Genomic DNA, 21,858 nt, shown 5'->3' on the forward strand with positions numbered 1-21,858 from the left:
TGTTACGAGTGTAGTTAAATGTACTTCCAGCTCGTGCGCATACACTGTAAAGGAAAGCTTCAAAAACCACATACACCGATGTCTTCGCATGCCATCTATTAGTCTTTATGTTTTTTTTACACGATGTGCACAAATGCCACAGGTTATCCTAGATCCTACCTTTTCATCTCCTGCAATTCGGAGATGTGAACGACACCATAGCCACTTAATATATGCCTATAGGCCTGCAACGATGCACCGTAAGTACGTTGTGAGGTTCTCATGGCGGTTGAATACGAAGATGGCTGTCATAATGGTTGTAGTGTGGGAGAAATTTCGCACCATTTCAGAGGTCCCTGCTACCTCCCTCATCGGATTAGGGAGGTAGCAAGGATCTACGAAACGTTAGTAAATTTTACCAGACTACATGGCCCTACAAACCAGAAGACAGCCATCATCCATGCACCATAAATCAATGGCCTACAGTCATGGATCTGCAAAGGAAGACTTGTTTCATTTTATGGTTATGAAAAGACGCTGGATTAAGACTTTATCAAAAGGTAATGGGAGCTCTTTCTTCAGGGATAAAGTAGCTGAATGTGAAACTTAGATCTATGTAGTGCAAAGGATAAGAATGTGTCGAGTTTTACCTCCACTCCCTCATATATGTTCACAGTGTGATGCTTAGTACAGTGACAGCTTTTATTTTGAATCAACTACACAAAATAGTATGCCAAGGCACAATTCAAAAATATTAAACAGAATTAAAAAATAAAATACTTGTTTGCAATAGTTAGACAAAACTTATTTAATTTTTGTTTTGTTTATTAAATGAAAATATTAATACAGATGACAGAATTATAGAAATGCACCAGACATACACAAATATACATCACCAATAAAGTAGTTCTTCTAGTCTGCACCAGGCAGTACAGCAGCTAGGAATGTTAAAAAAAAAAAAACAGTCACCAAGAATCCTCAAATGTCTTAGCACAACTCGATACTTTCTCCTTACCACCTGACCGTGCTTTCTTCCTTCCCTTAGTCGTCTTAACTTGTACTTTCCTCTTCCGTTTCTTTCCCCTTTTCCCGGCTCGAGTTTGTCTGGCACGTTGTTTGATGCTGGTTGCAATACGGAACTGATGAAGATAATCTATCTCAGAATCATGCTGTGCACTTATAGGAACGAAGCAACGTATTGGGGACAAGGGAGCCTCTAGCTCATCTGGAATCAGTGGACATGTTATAATATTTACTCACATCTAAACCTAAAACTTATGACACAATATTAATGCCCTGATACAGTATCTTCCCTGAGTAGACTGTAGGTATTTAACTGTTCAAAACATGCTCCTAAATATTCATCTTCATCATGACAAAAGAATCATTCATCAGCTGGTTCAATCCAGCTCACATCCAAACACCCACTTCTCTAAAATCCATGTATCTTTATTCACAGCTTAATGTCTACGTCAGGGGTAGGAAAATTACATGTTTTAGCTATTAATAATATGGCACTTTATTTTTATATTCTCACACAAAATGTAGCGTAAGTGCTGCAACTGAAAGAATATATCTTCTTTATTACGCCGTCTCCTTTACAGGAGGTTGGCGACATATTATGAACAGGATCCTTCCATCCTTTTCTCTTCTCGGACTGGGACCTGTTCATATACGTTCTTGGCAGATGATCCAGAAGTGGTTTGCCATTGCCTTCTTCTGTGTGTGAATGGAGTAATTGTTGGGATGTCACGGAGGAAAACTCCGTGTTGCCTAGACCACGGCCTTGCCCAACACAAGTTATAAATTTGGGCACTGCCGGGAATCGAACCCAGGACCCCAGGATTACAAGGCCAGCATTCTAACTGCTAGACCACCGTGGCGGAAAAGAATATATATATATACATATATAAAAGTAAGATTCTGAAACAAACGCGACTTCCATACTCTTTAATATACATATTAGACATACTGGTGGAGCTATTCTTGCTGATGAAATACATTGACGAGGATGGGGAAAAACGTAAGACCGGAAAGATGCAGACACACACAATTCAGTAGCGCTTTCCATACGCATAATACAATTTATTACATTTCTAGAAAATTAATGGTTGGTTTGAGGAAATCCACAAAAACATTAAATAGCCGGTACGTAAGGTGAAATTCAAACTTGATATCTCACAAATATAAGTCGCACATGTCACTGCTTGCAAGATCCAGCCTGCCGTGTATTACAATAGTGTACTGTGTTAAAATGCTAAACCCCTAAACCTTGTAGTTAAAGTCTGGCCACCAGCCGCTTATTTTGTGGGGTTTAAATCCTTTAAATCCAAATAATGAAGGCCAATTTACAATGGATTATTACTGGTGATCACTGGCTCTAATAATGAGAGAGGAACAGAATATTCGGAGGCACAGCCTCTGTTGTAACAAACTGTTATACCTTACAATGAACTGGAAGGTCAGGCTGAGGTATGTTTGGACACTGCAGTACCTTGACGTGTCTGGGGTCGCTGTTGTCCCCTCTTATATGTGGAGCTGTGGTGACCTTGAAATCCCTTTCCATTTTCATAGTCTCTCCAACATTGTTCAGATATGCTACCCCTGTAAACAGATGGTTACTCGCTGCAGTACAATACATTCTGAAAGAAACCTTTCATTTATACTCCGTGTTAAGAGAGAAGAGCTAGCTCACAGAAGGTTATTGAACATATTTATAAAGCAGCAGTGTTGTACGGTAAAGCACCCTTAAAGTTAAATTTCATCCATGGAAATATAGTAGCAGAAATAATTTAATACTCACCACCAGATATTCTATAAAATTTTTAATAACAGCTGGCAATTTCCGTGCGTGTTAACAAGATTCAGATTTACGATGCGGATTGTAATGACCATGTTATTATTACTGCACTACGAGTACTTACCGTGTGCTCTGCAAGCCCATTTCAGGGCTGCTGCTGGATCCGGATATATGCAACTCATCTGGCGGAATCTCTTCTTCACAGTACTCATTGCATTCAGATGCATGTGCCTGCCACATTAAAGACAAAATATAACATTTCTAACGACTGCTCATAACAGACACTCCCTAGGATTACGGAAATGAAGATACATCTCCAAGCAGTGGAGACATGGTATATGATGAAATTATTATTAGCCATCTTCACGCAATAAATCAGTCAAAATTAGAGTGTGTATCGGTACACGAACTTCAAGCGCGAATTATAACACTGAAATGCTAATATAAAACTAATTATGATACCCAAAACAAGGCAATGGTTATAGCTAATGCACATAAAAATGTAACATGGTGTTACCTCAATATCTTTGGCTGGAAATGTATTCCTACAAATGGGGCATGGAAGAAGCTCTGATTCTTCCTCCTTATCATCACTGCTCTTTGTCTTATACATCACTGTGATGTCAGCCATTGGGGGATCTTCTCTCTGAAATAATGCAAAAATTTACCTCTCTGGTTTCAAATATACAACAAATAATGATTACCGAGTCAATGTAGCTTTTCTACGACCAAAGTTTTAAAAGGTTAACATTTAGGGTCTAAGGGTATTAAATTGCATAAAGCACTGTTAAATAAACCGAGAGACAAACAACAAACCAGTGCCAAAGTCACTACATGCCTCTTTCTCCTCAGCTTCTGCACGTTTCTCCATTTCTACTTGGCTCTGATGGAAGAGGCGACGGCGACCTTGTTTCCGCAGCTTAATAGGACCTGGTCTAATAGTTTCAGTTTCCTGGCGTGAACCTCGGTCACCTCCAACACCTTCGGCATTGTCAAGGTCATCAAATATGTTGACATCATCATCCATGTCTCTATCTGTAAACAGAAATCCCTATGTTGTATAATGCATATGGAGGATGCTGACACATTTCTGATTTTTGCTGCAGCAAATGTTTGTTCTAACTTTTGGGTAAGAAGATTCTTAAGATATACTACTATATAGACAGCTGTGACGTCAACCAGGGCTCCAATTCCTCTCTCACAGCAGTCTCTTGCTCTCCTCTGACCACGACTGCTCTTCATCAATAGGCATTTGAAACACAGTGATCTGATCCTGAACGTTCCCGAGTGTTATCGAAGGAACCCGGGTCATCCAGAATGGTGCTGAACCCTACCACCTCTACCTCATCCAGACCATACAGCCCCCTATCTTATGGATACCAGGGGCTCTTGCCCAGACAGTAAAGCAGCTAGGAGGTGAAGCTGACCACTCACCTCCATCTAGCACCAAGGATAAGAAAGCATGGAGCTATACCTCCACCACCCCACACATCTTCATAGCTTGGTGCTTAATTAAGCACCAGGGACAATTGTACCTTTTACTTTACAACTGTAAAACAGGAATGATATTAACACATTTAGACCCACAGTCAGAAACCTCAGATGTAACTTTTCCTCTGGTAAATGCACGTGGTTATAAATTTATGAAATAGAGCAGGGTCCAGTACTTGCTCCTGTGGTTCAAGTTGCAGTTGGTAGTTGTCTCTCACAGTACAGTATTGATGGAAAACAGTTCACCAACACATAAATGAGACTCATATAAATATCAGTACTTCACAGTAGTTTTTGGCCGGCTAGGAGCGAGTCACTTGTGCGATAGTATGATGCTGACTACACCGAGGAGCTTATCAGACTGAACGCCCAAACAAAAGAAATACACTGACCATGCCACTTCAGGTACACAGAGTAGGCCCGTCCGCTAGCTTCTCCACCGGCCAGAAACCATTGCGCCGACTATAATACATTTTCGAAAATTTGTTTCTTTGTCAAAACAATCCTGCTGCAGTTATGAATTCCCAGTTGGGTCTGAATGTGCGAAGAATTATTCAAGGGAACTGTCTGATGATGTGAACTCGATACAGCCGTGTCAGGAAAGCACGTCTTTGTTGATGGCTTGTTCTATATTGGATTTTGGAAGTATACTGTCCACACAAGAAAAAAAGGTATTAATATTATACACAAAGACATCTCACCTTTGTTTAATGAGTGACTCTGCTTTGATGAAGTCTTTCTCAAGTTTTTCTTCTTCACGTACGACTTGACACCATCACGTCGTCGCATGAATTTCTCTGAAGGTTCAAAGTCTCCTTCTAAATCCTCATAATTATGTGCAGGCTCAGCATAAGACATAACTGCATGCAAAACTAAACGTTACTGTAATCACAGACCTATACATAGGGCTCTGATGTCATGTAGTAGGGTAAATGTTTCTGGGAACATGCATCAGGGTAAAAATGGACAGAATAGATGATAAAGAGTTCAATGCATAAATTCAACTTTCAGGTGAAAGCCCTATCGAATGTTTGGTGTTAACCAAACATTTGGAAAACATTGATCCTCAGCAACACCAACAATTACTCCACTTTCATCATCTCACAAAAAGGGGGTCACAGCAGGAGCGTTAAATGTCGCGGTCCCGATCGAATCCATATACTGATGGGTCGTGAATCTTGCTAGCCACCAATGCACACCATGCTGAATGGTGTGTACTGTATATGAGGGGGGGGGGACTCACATGCCTAACAAAGAATGCCTGTAACATATCTCCTCCCCTGCCCCTTGTCTTCAGGAAAATTTAAGAGTGTCACTCAGAAAACTTTGCCCTACACTTTTTGTCAGCAAAAAATAATAGAAAGTGGCTGAAATTTGGTATACAGATATTTACATACCTTCTTTACAGACAATGTTTTAATAGAAAGTCAGAATTAGCAGGCACCAAATATCAACCATTTTCTGTACTTTTTGCTGAGAAAATCATGTGGTGAAAATTTTTTTTAATGACCCTCACAGTCCAAAGCTTGATGTAGGAGGATGAAATGTATGAGAGTGGTACAGCCAAAATTATTCTGAAAATCACACCAAGATTAATAATTCTAAAACGAAACTTATCTGGAAGTTACATTTGGAAATGACAGATCATGGGGCACAGAGTTAAAAACACTCACCTTGACAAAGCTTCTTTCTCTTTACTGCGATAGGAGGGGACTCATCCTTCTTCACCATAAGCCAAGAGCTTGACGCCACTCGCTTCTCCTGCGGCTCATCGCTCTTCTCTTCTTGATCGAACGTTTGGTCATCGCTCGATTCTGACTTGCGCTTCATCGAGCCCTGCCTGTCCACTGAAGTGAAGCTAATGGATCAACCAACGCATCAGACACACACATACTTTCGACTTATGAACTAAATCAAACCCCTTTACTTGCAAATGTAAATTCAAAGCTGTGTCTTCTGAGTTACAGCACCATGCCCTGATGATGGAGGTAACAAGGACCTCTGAAATGTCTGTAAACTTTTACCAGACTAAACGGCACAAGAACCCAGAAGACAGCCATCTGCAGACTCACTGCCGTGAAAACCTCAAATCCTACTAAGATAGTTAAATCCACTGCTAAATAGCTGGCACCATACACTGCTGTATTTGTATGTTTTATATTGACATTTTCTCGCCAATATGTTGCGTCAAACAATAGTCCCAAAAGACTGAGATCGAGAATAACGTCAAAGATATCCATGATTTCCATTTGGTGCAACTCGATAAAGAAGACGTGTATGCAGTTCAAGGTCATCATAAACTTTGTAGGGGTAAGTCATTAAAGCCTATTTCTATGAATCCCAAGAAGTGCTGTCTCTCAAATGTCATTTTGGTTGTCTTAAGTTCCTTAAGTCCCCACTTAATGGTACCTGCACCTTGTCGTGGTGGTGGGGCTTGAGTACCTCAGTGACCCCAAGAGCTACTGGTAGGGCATCCCTAGCCAGATTGGTCGAGGGGGAGAGATCAGACTAAGACGGGTACCCTGGTCCTCCAGGTTGGGGGTTGGTCGCAAGGCTAACAACCTTGCACCGTAAAAAGGAAGATGTTTTGAAACCTCAATCAGAGCCTCGGACAGATGGACCTAACAGAGGACCGAATGGAAGAGGAGAATTGAGGAGACCATGGACCAAATATGGACCGGAAAGCCATAGAAGAAGAAGAAGTTCCTTAAGTTGGTAACAAAATGCGAAGTTTTGTTTCTGTTGTTCTGAATAAACAGAATGAAATCCCAAATTAACGTTTTTCACTTTAAAGTTTCCCCTCATTTAAAATCCAAGTTCTACAGTCTTAACCATATTAATCAAGGTCACCATTTTCTTGTAGTTACTGTTTCAATCCACGAAACACGACAACACCAACTTACTTTAGATTTGAGTTGTCTGCATCTTTGCATAACGGTCCCTTGTCATCTTCTTTCTTGTGTCCCTCAAGCAAGGAATCAAACAAGTCATCTGCAGCATCCAGTTGGCTTTCAGCAGTTACTGTTCTTTTGCTGGGGTTGGTGATAAACATTTCATCGTCGCTCTGCGCCTCAAGATCCTCATATATAGTGTCCGCCCTTTGGCAGGCTAACTTGCGGTTCCGAAAGTTGTACCTGCATGCCGCACAGAATGCAACTATCAATCCAAATATGGTTTTTACTTTATAGTACTGTTTCAACCGAGTACTTTATAAATGTAAGAGTTATACTGGCTCAAAACAGACAAAATGTGAATTGCCGATAACTTTTACTTCACAGATCAACGCCAAATTTCACTGAAATCCAATGTCGAGCATTGGCAAAGCTATTCGTCGTGTTCACTTACTGTGCTCTATGGAAAGACAACATAAAACATTTAAACTGCAATCAGCCAAAAGTGGAGGGTCCTTAACGACGATCATACGTTTCATGTTAACAACGTTTAATTAAAAGTATAACTACCATCATATACACATGTAATCATGACAACTCATAATAAAGACAATACATACAGAAATTAAAGCTAAATTTAAAAAGTACTCAGAAATTTAGAAATAACTTCTTCTAATTCCGGTTTAACAATGTTTATACATTTTCCGGTACCCTTTTACGGGTCCCAACTTTCTGTTGGCTTGATCTATGGACATTCAGTAGGACTCCTTGGACAAGGGATCGGCCCGTCGCCAGGCCTCTACCTGTACACAGGACAGCACAACACAGGAAAACACGAACACAAACAAACATCCATGGCTTGAGAGGGATTCGAACCCACGGTCCCAGCGACCAAGCGGCACAAGGCTCACGCCTCAGACCGCGCGGCCACTGCGGACCAGAAATAACTTAACTCATAAAATTATACCGACATGGAATTCCGCATCAAATGATAACCCGAGAAATTGTCAGTACCTACCTTTGAAGATTAGTTACACTCTTACTCTCCTGTTCTCCCTGCTCTGCATTCACTGGCAATGTAGAATCAGATTCTCCGACAATGACCGGTTCTCCCCACGGTACGCATCTGTGACTCCTCTGCTGAACCTGTGATCAGTACGGAACATTTCAACTTTTAAGTATAAAATCCATTATACTGTTCGCAGATATTATCTCCTGTTGCAAACTTACAAGGAGAGGTAAGAATTACATTAAGACTTGACTCAATCTCATACAGGGAAGAGAGATTTGCCGATATATATAACACGCAACGCAATGCCAGGCCATCATACGCTACAAATGATCTGAAATGACTTACAAACCAACTGTTTGTGCAAAGAAAGAGCACACAATCCACACAAAAGATCACAAAGCTCGAATCTAATCCCCTTCAATCGCAACAAAATCCACGCATATGAAATAAATTTTATTCAATTATCACAGGTTACATGATATAATGAAATAGCTTGAAAACCATATTCCACTAGCAATCAACTCACCTCGATCAGACGTACCGCCTGCTCCTTAATGCTCGTCTTGAAATACGTGATATAAGTGTGGATGTCCATTTTGCGTGGAGGAATGTAAAATGGCAGTCTTAAGCGCGCCCTCTTCGCCTTGCGAGCTTTCAGAGTCCGTCCATAATTGCTCCTATCACAGTCGAAGGCATTAATGTTTCTTTCTCGGTCCTCTGAAACTTTTTTTTTGGTGTCCCTACTATTGTTACAATTTTCCTTGGATTTGGCTTCGTTTGATGGCGAGTAACTCGATGAAGAAGGCACATTATCTACAGAACTACAACCGGGCGTCATTTTTTCCATATCCTCGGTTTGTTCCTTTAAGGCATCAAAATTATTCTCTTCACAGCAGTCTTCATTAATTTCAGATATGTCATTAATTTTCTCTTTGACGTCATTTTTCCGATCATTTGACATTCTTAAACTGTGCTGCATCCTCCTAACTAGGAATGACTCCTGAGAGTTGGACACAGGTGACACAAGCGCATCCTGATCAGAATGTTTTGACGACTTAACAGGGACTGTCGAAGACGATGTAGTACCCTGTTCACGGTGCTCAACAGATTTTCTTGAAGACAAGGTAAGTTTAGGAACGTCACTACTTGTCATGACGCTATTCCTATGAGGGGCTTCAGACTTTAATACCTCCGTTACACGTTCAGTTTGTGGTACTGTTTGAAGTTCATCCTGCTCTTTATCAGACAGTCTCGAGAGTGGGGAACTAGATGAATTTAACCTTGACAAATTATTTTTGGGATTCAGTTTCTTAAACTCTTTCATCTCCACATCTGGACTTGATCTCATGTGCCGCCTCGCTGATGGCTGTGCAACACACCTGATTGGAGAATGAGAATCCTCAAATTTTGAATCAACCTGCTGATTTTGTGAAACGTCGACTGGGTTCGACTCAGAACATGACGGCACTGATGCAGAACCTGAATTTACAGTAGTCTGATCCTGAGACAGGTCGCCTTCGCAGAAACGGAAAAGAGGAAGAACAGTAGCTGTCGTGCGCTGACTAGGTGCCACCGAAGCCAATGGCGTAGTGCGCAGTTGGGGTAATACGGCTGCGATGGTAGGTTTTTTCTCTTCTTCACTTGTCTTGTCTTCTCCTTTACAGGTGGGAGACCGAACAACAATATCAGGGCTTTCCTCTGATCCAGATGATGATTCAGTTCTTGACGATACCTGAAACCCACAACATGACCTTAGCAATAAATACAAACTCAATTGTAACCATTTCCTTCTAAAACTGAAATAAAAACAAAACAAAGTGCTATAAGTAAGAAACAAATAAGAATAAAACAGACAATGCTGGTTTGTCTATTGTATATTGCAGCCTCAAAACCACAGCCTGTTATTAAAGTTTGTGTAATATTATGGAACTGAAGTCACCTGATCGAACTGCAGGGCTCGTCTTGCTTGCTTTTGGCGGTCCTGTTCTTCAGCCTTTGCAGTGTCTTGAGATATCTTGACCACTGTCCACAGACTACGTTTATCATCTAAAGTCATGCCATCTTCCAGCATTCCTAGGTCTGCACATGATGCCAATAAACAGAAACTTGTCAGTGTATCACAAAAACAGTTACAAAATCTCGAGTTGACAACAGACATGAGAAAGCAGCATAACTACAAGCAATGCACATCTGATTAAGGGGCCAAATGTTAACTCAACAAACAGAAAGTGCATAAAGAATTTAAAATACAGCAGATGCAGTAATTTTCAAAAAATATAACTTTATATTTCTCTTTAAACTATATTTCTCAATACAAACATTTCCTCAAAATCTCTGTTGATATCATGTCAGAAAAAGCTCAACAATAATTCCTAAAAACTATAACACCACTTTATACACGTTGTACCCTTTCACAACACAAACCTTCAAGGTGCTGGCTAATGGCCTCTTCTGACTCCTCCGAGTTACTGTTCTCACTCATACTGTGTCAATATTTGTTGAAACTTAAAAGAACAAACAATTGCTGTCAGAGCTCATGAAGGATGGCTCCATGTTTTGGTTCTCTACATGTGAAAGAAATATCTGTCATATCATTTGAAAACACTACTACTTAATAGATCACTGAAGTTAAGCAACGTTGTGTGTAATCAATACTTGAATTAGTAATGAGCAGTGAGACTTATGAGCTAGTCATGAGTCAGGATTGATCAGTCAGTAAAGTGAATGGCTTTGAATTGGTTAACCAATATTCCATTCTGAGGTTAAAGTGGCAAAAGCATGCAACTGACCACTTTCATCACTCTAGAATGCATAGCTAACCTCTACTCGTACTAACAGTTCAATGGTTTGTGCCGAATAAAGAGACTGTGTCAAAAAGGTGGTTAATTTGTTATGACAAATTGTGTTGTAATACTGAACAAAGATATGGTGTTTAGTTAGTTCATTGTGAAATAAATTTTGAAAGTAGTTTTTGGATATAAAGTAACACACTGATGACTTCAGGGATGTTCTAAAAGCATAATCCAGTTCCACATGAAAGTGGAATCCTCATCCAACAGCATTTGTTACTGCAGATCTCTCATGCAAACACTACCACCACATTTCATCCCAATATTTAACTTTGTATATAACAATTCTTCTGAACCATTAATGCATGATAATGATGGGAAACTGACAAATGTGTGTAAATAAATGAACGTAGTTTATACGGATGGAGATTTACATTATTTGTACGTCACATCCTACCCTTCATACTAAAATTTTGCCATTTGTGTAAGTCACGTGAAATATTTGTCTAAATCCCCCCCCAACCGTTGTGCAACCAAATATGTAGAATTACGCCGACGTGAACGAGTGAGCAACTTGAACTGGATGGAAGTTAACACCTAATAATATGAAAATCGCGTATGACAGCATTTCAATTCTTGATTCGAACTCTTGCGATTCCTAAAACTCACAGTGCTCAACTTTGGTGTCGTGAATTAAACCTTAATAAATATCACATTCAGAAGACCATCTGTACACAGCACAGCCAAATTCTTGAATTCCACATACAAATAGCTTGACAACCTTATGTTATTGTAAATAATAACAATAAACCACTGAGACGACAATACAGAATGTCACTTCGCCAACTAGAACAAATTCTCTTCTCTACCGTACCCATAGATAACCTACAGTCGGTACGTCGTGGGCAATTCATTATGTACAATTTCCCCGAGCAGACGTTGCCAACTTAAAATTATTTGGGATACAAGAGGGAGGCCACATTAAAAGATTTTCAAGTCCTGCTACGTTTATTTAGCTGGGAAATTCTAACCACAAAGTTTTGCATAATATATGTAAGATCTTTTAGACATCTTAATTTGCATATTCTTAAATGGGATTTTTATCGCCCATTGCAATCTTAACAAGTCTCGGACTAAGCTACAATGCACAAATATTGACAGTGGAACCACGGTTCCGGAGAATAGGGTGAAGTGCGATGCGCCTTTATTTGTATAAATAAATGTTTGTAGAACCATCTTAATAAAGTATGGAACTATACATGCATATTACTATTCATCTTTATGGCATGGTGACTACATTAGTTCCGTTACTTTGTCCTTACTTATTGTCCAGCAACAATAAATTAACATTAGGTTACTTCCCTGTGCATCTACTAATATACAAATCTTGTTATCAAGTACTAGTTTTTTCTTCTGAGCCCTTGTTTTCACCTCATGCATCTTATTTAACTCGAGTTCGTGATTTGCTGGGGGGCCTTCCTAATGGCATACTGTACAGTGAAAATGGAAAGTGATGGTAACGGAGTTATCTCCTTATTTTAGATAATTCTGAATAGGAAATACAACACAGAAATGCTTATCTATATGGACTTACTATGGGTTTCATTTAAGCATACTTTAAGTAGCCAAACAATACCTCTTACATATTTCCTTGGAGTCTACAAAACAGCTTATGTGCTGCTTAAGTTTGTGTTCTCGATAAGTGAACAACCCAAAAAAAATGGTGTGGCTGGATGGCAAGCAAACATTGGTTTCTGTCATGGCACAGAATATGATGACCAATTCCCATTAGCTGGAAATTGGAAATAAGCTAATTTTTGTATAGACCTTTTTATCTATACTCATGAGTGGCATGTAAGATGGGCTATTGGTAAATTTACACGTTTATAAATAACTTCAAAAGCAAAACTGCAAGTACAGTTAGAATAAAGCTACATGTAGAAAAAAATTGGTTGTTTGGGAATCACTTGTTATTACAATGTGCCATAAATAGCCTTCATTCCATGATCTGTTGCTCTTACATTGTAGTGTTTCCAGCCTGCATTTTTCCACCCGTCTTCATTAAGCCTGTTCATAAGAGGTTACACTGCATACACAACCACTTTTAAAATTTTTTTACCAATTAATGTGTGTCTAATCTTAAAATGTGTCTTCTTGAACACACATTTTAAAAGTCGAGTGTAAAATTCAATCTTATGATGGACGTTAATCAAGTCATAAAGTGAAGCTTCATATAAACACATCGTCACATTATATACAGGATGGGTGGGAAGTAAGGAGGCATTGAGAAATGGTTATAACCTCTATATTTCCAATGTATAGCGATTATTTAATGCCTACTTACTTCCCGCACGCCCTGTATAATGAACCATTACTGGCCTCCCACTTCATACACTCGGCCTGTCGCGGTTTGTACTTACATCGTGAACAAACACTTTTTATTTATAAAGAAAATACAAACACATTTAAAACAAACAGTGTCAATATAAACACAAGAAATAAAATTTAAGTCTGGACAGACTCAGGGTGCATGTAAATAAGGAAACACCAAGTAGAACTTTGTTATATTTACTACACATCATCTACAAAATTTGCACCCCTATACAGATGGTTCTCTCTGACAGGAGCGCCACGACAAATGCACCCCGGATTCATGAAAGGCGGGGGGGAAATGTATCGTCAGTAATGGCAATGAATGTTCATTCACAAAAATGCTTGCTATATGAAACAGCAAGTAGCAGTTCCCGCATGATGCAAAGGATCGATAACGGCTCAATTACGCCAGATCAACTAACGAGAGCTGCTTGAACTGGAACGACTGTACCGACGTCTTCGTGCCGGACTACGAGAACGGGACCTCGTACGTGGGCGACGCCGTGGAGGCGGAGATCTTCTTCTTGGTGGCGGTGGGGAGCGACGACGGTATCTGTAAAGTTAAATAATATGATGCCGTCCATTCACTGACAAAAATTAATATATAAATTGACTTATACAAAAATAAATTATTAGACGTCATAAGGTGATAACAGTAGTGACCCTCACCGAGGTGGAGAACGTCCCCAACGAGGAGGCGGTCTTCGAAGAGGCACGGGTGGACTGCGACGAGGTGGCACGGGCCTCGGTTTAGGAAGAAGTACCGGTGCTGCAGTTATTTCCTGCCCATCAATCTGCCCTGTAAACAAAATTTGTCAGCATAAAATTGAGGCACTCCTCACGCACACACTGGACTCGGTGTCCTTAGATCAACAGCAGTACACTCTATGCAATGATTTAATATTTTATGCGAACAACAGAATAAAGCTCAAAATGACTGTTTCAGACTGTTCTGACCACCGATGACAGCCATATTACTAAAAGGGGAACCTTTTTGTTTTAAATAACTATTTTATGTGGTGGCTATATACATTCACGGCTCCATTCCTTGCCAAAATAAGAATATGAAAACTATTGGTACTTGTTGGTTATCGGGACACAAAACGGGGAGTCGAATATCTGGAGTTGGATTGGCATGGAAAACTGTGCATGCAAATCAGTATACCCTTATATTCGGTTGTTTAATGGTGATATTTTTAAAACGATTCTAAAATCTATAAGCGAATTTTGGCCTCCGGAGACAGGCAGTAACAACAATTAACATCTCATGCATATTAAAATAAAATATAATAATTTGTCATTTATTGAAATAAAATATAATAACTTTCAAGTATATGTCATTTATCCACACATTAACCTAATCTAACATAACTTAAGCTAACCTAACCTATTTTTATAGCGATGTGTCCCGATAACCCACAAGTACCAAACTATTAAATTTGCATTTGTCATTGGGTTTAAGAAAATCATTATGCTGACAAATACTAATGCGGTGGAGAATTACATTCACTGCCGACAGCGGCCCATACCTCCATCCATGTGTTTCATGGCATTTTCCGCTTCATTCGGAGTTTCAAATTCAATGTAAGCAAAACCTCTGCCAGTATGGGTGTGCAGTCTGTCTTGTGGGAAATCCACGCTCTTCACTGTGCCATATGTTGAAAATATTTCTAGAATGTGATCCCTTGTCACATTGCGCGTGAGGCGCCCCACGTGAATCTTCGTGGGACGCGGAGTGGGTGAACGTTCCTTACGTTTCCGACGAGGCGAGGCAGACCTGAGATGGCAAAGAGATAAATTCAATTATTCAACCTCCATCTTCCTTGTGCTGTGACAATACAGTGATGTACCCGATATTTGGGAGTACTATCCGGTACTGAATTCCAAATATATATATATATATATATATATATATATATATATATATATATAAATATATCAGATTACTTTCAACTTACATGTCTCTTACAGGACACCAAAACATAACCACACTTATAATAATTCCTACCTGGACCGTCCTTTGGGTTTCGGTTTCTCTGGTTTCTTTTTCTTGTCTTCCTTTTCTTTGATTTTCTTCTGCTCCGCACTTCTGCTCCGACTGCGACTCCCGCTGGTGGGCCTGAAATTCAGGACCTTGTGTAACAGTGACAACTAACATCACTGAGATAAAATAGAAGTTGCACAACTACTGTATATTCCTTTTTCTGTGCATTCTTCACAGGAATGTCCTTGCTTTGCCTTTGTTCCGATATTTAACTACAAACACGATGCCATATACATGGAATACAAGTCATACCTTCGCTTGGCTTGAGCCCTTGCACCCGAACTTGTACTGGAAGTGCCCGAACTGCTAGAAGATGAACTGGAATGTGATGTGGATCCAGAACTTGAACTGTGCGATGAACTTGACCCGCTCGACGAACGTGAGCTGCTGTCGGATGAACTGTAAATTATTTGCAGATTCAAAACGGAAACTACTTTCTTCAGATAAAAATAAAACCATTCTGCCACTTGTTTTGTATGGGTATAAAAAATGATCATGAGCCAGGGGTAGCACAGTCAGTATAGTGACTCGCTGCAGGTTCGATGACCGGGGTTTGATCCCTGGTGGGGGCAGAGGACGTTTTCTCTAGCCTCTGTGTCCAGACTGGCTCTGGGGCCACTGGGTACCGAGATTCTTTCCCGGGGGTAAAGCCTGGTGGCAGAATGCTCTTGTATTGCATACACATTGGGATTGAGTCCCTATTGGGCATTAATGAACTTCTACACCGTAAATTAAGATAGAAAGGTACACGAACAAACCTCCGACTACTGCTGCCACTGCCACTTGATGTAGACGCACTTCTCTTCTTTTTCTCCCTACCTCTCTCCTTCTTGTTCTCTTTATCTGAGGCGTCCGAATCGGAGTCACTCTTAGCATTGCTGTTTTCGCGGCGATTGCGAGCCCTGAAATTCACAATTTAATTTATTTTACAAGATTACGAATATACAAAAAAGAATGTATATGTTGGCGCATAATAGTAAGTAATTTCATACAAAATAAGAAAACAATACCCACATCTTTTTCTTCACGTCCGCTTCGGACGGCATGAGAACCGGAAATAATAAACACAACTTTAATCAACTAACACGCCGTAATAATTCCAGCAATATTATAAAACACTTGCTCAAAGTTTCGATCGTTGCGATAAAGCCACTATAATTATATTGGTTTTAAGGTACATAAGCCAAATACAAATATAAGATTATTAGATAAATAAAACTGTAACAATAGAGATGCGCCAATTTTAAACGTTACACATGACTCTCAAAACTGGCTAATTAGCCACTGAGTATAGCACTGTCAAACTTTGAACAAATAAAGAGTGATTTGTCAAAACCAGTCCCTAAGATGACAAAAATGAATTCTTATGGCTAAATAAAACAACAAAAAATTTATAACAAACAGGCCAACATGAATTCGGTATTAAAATGTAATTTTAAAAAGAGACATTACCAATACCAACATCACATGAAATTGCTTGCAGTTGTGAGGTAAAATTATGTCATTACCTGTCCCCTTCAGCGCATCTCTAATATAACCTAACCTAACAAAACCTGACGTTTTGGCAATTGATTCCCCTTTGGACACATTTAATAACCACAGAATAGCTTGAAGGGAATACATGGAATCTTGTTTCAGTGGGTCATGCGATGGATGTGATAACTCTGTATCTTAATATTAATGGATATATAATATTTTTAAGATGGAAGCACCCACAAGACATAATGGGGGACTTAGATTTTTCATATTCATAAATTAAATATAATGTACCAATCTCTGTAAATGGGTCAAGCAGTTCCAGCACTATCAGCACAAATACTACCAGTGGACCTGATCCTGTATGAATTCAGTCAAAACACTCTCACAAACTGTTTACCTAAAAAAATACAAGTTGTATTTTACCATTTCTGCTCCAGTCTTCGAAGTGTCTATGTTTGTAATTACACAGTGGCATATAGGATTTACATGAGAACATCAGGACATGGAGGTAAAAACAGTGTGGTTCCACCATCTTGTTTCTGGAACATCAAAAGGAATTCTATAGGTGCCATTTTCCAGTTTATTCTGCATTCATCACCTGACATCCAGTAATACACAAAACCGCACGTGTTGCTTACACTATACAGAAAAAAAGGAATGTTGAGGATTAAACACACAGATCTCTTTGTCTATATAAGAACTGTCTGAATGTATTTAATTTTCACATATCATAAGAAATAAGCATATTTTAGCATTACACACAAGTTTTACAAATTAAAATGTAAAATTATCTTTAGAGGTCATAATTTTATTTACAATTGGAAAGAACGTTCCTTTATTGAACAACATGGACTTTGAGAAAATGACAGACACTCTATCAATATTTTTACAATTTCCTGCTGGTCTGTACCATCAACTGTACCAGCCACCAATCTGGTTATTCTTAAGCAACCTAATTTGTTATTTAATAAATTATACACCACATTCAAATTCTGGCAAGCTCCTCCAAAATAATTTCTATCCTGTTTAAGTTTGTACTTATAACAGATTCACTCAGATTTTGGCCACGGAAGGGACAGATAAAAATTGAACGTAAGATTACAAGAACAAAAGCCGACACAGGAACAATAATGCAAGATATTTCACTGTATGATAAAAACACACATACATATGCAGTACTTTGTTTCTGGTGTCCACATACAACTTGTCATTTTTGGTATTATGTGGATAGTAACATACCAAGGACAGTTTTAGATACAAAAATGAGTCAAGATAATAAACACAAAGATAAAGAATGAGTGGCATGACCAGGTTACAGAGGAAAAGGAAGAATAGGACTGTCCTGAAGAAGGATAAGTAATGAGAAATTTGAAAACAGTGGATATATAACTTTGTAAAGTGAAGACCCACAACAGCGGAAATGTTCGTGCAACATGATAATGTAAGAACCTCTGGGAAATGAACTTCTCAGTTTTAAACAGACTTATGAGAATAACAAATACAGTTTCAAAGTATCTTTTGTACAGGCACGAGGAAAAGTTCTGAAGACCCCTATTTCAAACAGAAGCTGGATATTCTAAAAAGGACGATAATAAAATGCAGTACAATTGTTTCTCTGACTGAAAAAACTTTAATGTATGTTACAAACCACTTTTGCTTAATGTGCACATAAAGGAAATTAGCTTGAAATCCTTGACATAGTTTCAATTCTGAACAACTTTAGATTTTTTATAAATTACTAAATTAAATATTATGAATATGAGGGACAAGGCTAAAAAAAATTTGTAGCAATAAGTCAGAAATCCAGATGTGGCAGGTACAGCAAATCACTCTCAGCATTACAAGACTTATATAAAAAAAGCTGCTGTTAATACTGACATACCATGTGTTTAACCCAGAAGAATTAATTAAAATAACAAATCCTTACAGTAACACATTTGTCCAATATTGCAACACCCCAGCTGGAGATCTTACACATCACGATCACAATCATCACACTTTGTTATCACGACTGTTGCCTGACTGAAACCACACAGGCACCATACAATTCATTGCAGCCAAGCTTCTGTATGTATCAAATACAAATCGATGCACTACAAAACTCATCAGTGGTTACAGAACTACACACAGTCCAAATTACAACAAAACCACCCGAATCAGAACGCGACAAAGTTCAACATTCGGTCTTCAGCACTTTGGGTAGAGAGAAACTGAGGATGGGGACAGACAGATATAGGATGGGCTTGGTTATCTGCTGACTCACATGAAGCAGAAATGTTTTTGGAAAAAGACAATGATCACTATTTTGTTTCAATAATAAATTACATCAGTACCAAGGTAAGAGAAACTAATCTTCATCGCGCTGTATCTAAAAGTGCTGAAGTAATATATTATTATTATTAGTTTCAAACTTCATTAACTGTCAAGAGATGGCACATAAGGTTCTTGGCTATTCCTAAGGAACACCAAATAAATCCAATGTTTCTAACTGAAATATCTCAAGTATAATACAGAAGGGGTTAATATCAAAACACTGATGCTTGTTTATGATATCTGAATTTGGCATCTGACATCCTGACAATATATTTATTATATGAAGTTGATATGAATTCTTCCACTGCACACCCATTTTAATTAATAAAATTACCAGAAACATTAAGATGGCAGAGCACCCTTGAGTTGCATCACAATTTCATTAAAAAAAACTCCATTATGATGCCTGTGATTAGCGGAAGTACTCCACCTCGCTACAACTACCAGGTCTCTGTAAATGTAACCCAATAATTCCAAAAATAAAGAAACTTTATTGAAAATTAACTTCTATGTGGGAATCACGTTTTGGCATCAAAATATCTTACACGAGTTCAGACATCGCTCGTACCATGTGTAATTCTGTAGCCAGTGAATATATATTTATCGCTACGCTGTCTATATTACAAGGTGAGTCGATGGACACTCAAGAAACCTGTTTACTTGGCTCTATCGGAGTGTTTTAAGGTTGTCAGTACTGTTTCAAAGTTGTGTCTAGAGATGCAACAGGGTCACACATGAAAATAATGGGAACACAGAATGGATAACTTAAAACTTGTCAGGTTGCGTTCACATACGCATGTACAGCTCACTACACAATAATAACGCATCTCTGAGATCTGTGATTAAATGATAAATCTTGATTCAAAAAAATATCTGCATAAAATGGTTCCATGATATAAATATCTAAACATTAAGAGTGATCTTCAGAAATTTCAGCAAAATGATTAAAACTAAACATTTTAAGGCCTGATGTTTGGTGTATCATCAGAAAATGTCTGCTCCCTACTCTGTAAATTCCTGCTAAGGCCATTCCTACAAAATATAAATTAAATTTATCCTCACAAAGGGGAGACTGTCTTATACATTTTTTTTTACATATTCATAAAACAGCTTTTTCAAGCTTAAAAGTGTAAGAAATTTTATTTTTTAAAGTTTAATATTCTATGCGAATAGTCAAAAATTTCAGTAAAAGCTATATGACGTTTGCACTCAATTTCATACTTAAGAACTCTGCATCCCTAAAAGATAAAAGTTTACGCTAAAACTGTACAAGCTCTATCTGGTTTCCATATTAAGGAAGCAATAAGTGTAATCTCTGTCTTGGTTATGAGCTAAGCAGAGTTAACGCGATGTGAACGCAGCCTTCAAAGACGAAGCAAAAGTCACTACAGTATTTCAAAATGGAACATGTCTGCAGAAACGATTATTTTTACATGGACTAAATAAAAATTTCATCCATAATAATTATCTCACTGACCACACGGGATCAGTCCTGTGCAAAGCTATCCGAGATACGACGTTCTACATTTGAGAAGTCTTTCGGCGAGTCTTTGACTCATACCAACCACAGTTTTCATACAATTAAAAATAAATTGCATGTTACATTTTGAAACATGACTGAAGTTTTAGGTGATAGAAGCCGTAGGAGAATAGGGAGGCACGCATGGAGCTTTGAGCACAGACAAACTCTCCCTCAGACTGTTGCAGCACGCAGCAGCAGCAGTGGCAAAAACAAATGAACAACAAACAACTTCACAAATATCACAGTAAACTTTTGCACTTTTGCTGGGGGTGGTGTAAAGGAGAGAGTTGCTAAATCTCCTTAATAAAAATGATGAATGCTTTTCGTTCCTTCACACCACCTCCGAGAAGGACCTGGACCTCTTGCATATTTATTATTTTTCTCTCCATAAGGACGGCCCTCATATCAGACTTGTGTTGGTTCGTATCTCTGATCCTGAAACAAACCATCGTTCATCATAACAGGGCTCATACACTGTCAAATATACATTCACACTGAGAAATTTGACTGCATACATGTTGCCTTGTTTCCTGGTAACAGCAGTCCACAAGATACTTTGGATGATTGAAATGTGATAGCCCTTTAATGAGACAGAAAAGTACATATGAGGACATCAAGCAAGATCTGAAACACTATAAGAAAATTCATAACAAAATCCATCATCAGAAAAATTATTCACGAAACCACTGGGGATCCTTAGAACACAGTCCAGGAATCATTACATTAAACATTAACGGTGCCATTCTGTATCCTAAATTACCATACCAGTTAATTTCAAAGGCTCACTTTTGTGAATAAGACAGTTTTCAATGTAAATGAAGCGCTCGACAAACAGAGCCTACCTCAATCCCAATGGCATGACGACTCACTCTGACTTGGCCAATCTTATCGTTGGGGACGGTGACATGGCAGGAGACGGCGGCTCCTGCTTCAGGACCAGCACTGGGGTGGATGACCTCTTATCAGTACCACTTCCAGTGTCTGACACGACCGGCGTGGGTGGTACAATTGCTGGTGACATAGACAGAGCAGGATTTGCCACTGCAATAATATTGCCACCACTCGATGCAATTACCTGCAGTGAACAATATTGTATCATACATGTTGCAGGCATGACGGCAGTCCACAAGCGCAGTTGCGAAGACCAACATTGAACAAGCAATGA

General features: G+C 38.9%; 3 protein-coding genes across 18 annotated transcripts in view; all 3 read right to left on the reverse strand.

Annotated features, from left to right (window-relative positions):
• Positions 1-657: 657 nt before the first annotated feature.
• On the reverse strand, positions 658-11,830 carry LOC110830162 (uncharacterized). 6 transcript variants are annotated; one of them, XM_087352378.1, is made up of 13 exons: positions 11,632-11,830; positions 10,598-10,677; positions 10,113-10,252; positions 8,700-9,905; positions 8,180-8,307; positions 7,174-7,404; positions 5,944-6,128; positions 4,972-5,130; positions 3,618-3,814; positions 3,297-3,425; positions 2,904-3,010; positions 2,474-2,583; positions 658-1,204 (listed from the first exon to the last, which is right to left on the reverse strand). In XM_087352378.1, the coding sequence occupies exons 2-13, from the start codon at positions 10,653-10,655 to the stop codon at positions 945-947; spliced, it is 2,910 nt and encodes a 969-aa protein (XP_087208504.1). In that variant the 5' UTR covers positions 10,656-10,677; positions 11,632-11,830; the 3' UTR covers positions 658-944. The 6 variants fall into 6 exon arrangements, with proteins under 6 accessions (XP_087208504.1, XP_087208506.1, XP_021920419.2 ...); XM_087352380.1 differs by having other exon boundaries at positions 658-1,118; positions 10,598-10,737; XM_022064727.2 differs by having other exon boundaries at positions 10,598-10,737.
• A 1,684-nt stretch (positions 11,831-13,514) lies between these two features.
• LOC110830153 (uncharacterized) lies at positions 13,515-16,490 on the reverse strand. 3 transcript variants are annotated; one of them, XM_022064701.2, is made up of 7 exons: positions 16,394-16,490; positions 16,138-16,281; positions 15,632-15,763; positions 15,344-15,454; positions 14,865-15,112; positions 14,005-14,134; positions 13,515-13,888 (listed from the first exon to the last, which is right to left on the reverse strand). In XM_022064701.2, the coding sequence occupies exons 1-7, from the start codon at positions 16,423-16,425 to the stop codon at positions 13,753-13,755; spliced, it is 933 nt and encodes a 310-aa protein (XP_021920393.1). In that variant the 5' UTR covers positions 16,426-16,490; the 3' UTR covers positions 13,515-13,752. The 3 variants fall into 3 exon arrangements, with proteins under 3 accessions (XP_021920393.1, XP_021920392.1, XP_021920391.1); XM_022064700.2 differs by having other exon boundaries at positions 15,632-15,766; XM_022064699.2 differs by having other exon boundaries at positions 15,632-15,778.
• A 934-nt stretch (positions 16,491-17,424) lies between these two features.
• The window catches only part of nab (NGFI-A-binding protein homolog), a 55,684-nt gene continuing 51,250 nt past the window's right edge, over positions 17,425-21,858 (reverse strand). For 5 of the 9 annotated variants that reach the window (XM_022064680.2, XM_022064682.2, XM_022064679.2 and 2 more), the window contains 2 exons: positions 21,536-21,768; positions 17,425-21,128 (listed from right to left, as the gene is read on the reverse strand). In XM_022064680.2, the coding sequence (XP_021920372.2) occupies positions 21,559-21,768 (210 nt within the window). In that variant the 3' untranslated portion in view covers positions 17,425-21,128; positions 21,536-21,558. Of the gene's footprint in view, positions 21,129-21,208; positions 21,274-21,535; positions 21,769-21,858 lie in introns of all 9 variants that reach the window. The other 4 variants (XR_015536092.1, XR_002543186.2, XR_015536093.1 and 1 more) reach the window with 3 other exon arrangements.

Source organism: Zootermopsis nevadensis, unplaced genomic scaffold (assembly GCF_977971745.1).
Source record: "Zootermopsis nevadensis isolate Lab colony 2312 unplaced genomic scaffold, Znev_1.0 Znev_ptg000021l, whole genome shotgun sequence".
Taxonomy (NCBI): Eukaryota; Metazoa; Arthropoda; class Insecta; order Blattodea; family Termopsidae; genus Zootermopsis; species Zootermopsis nevadensis.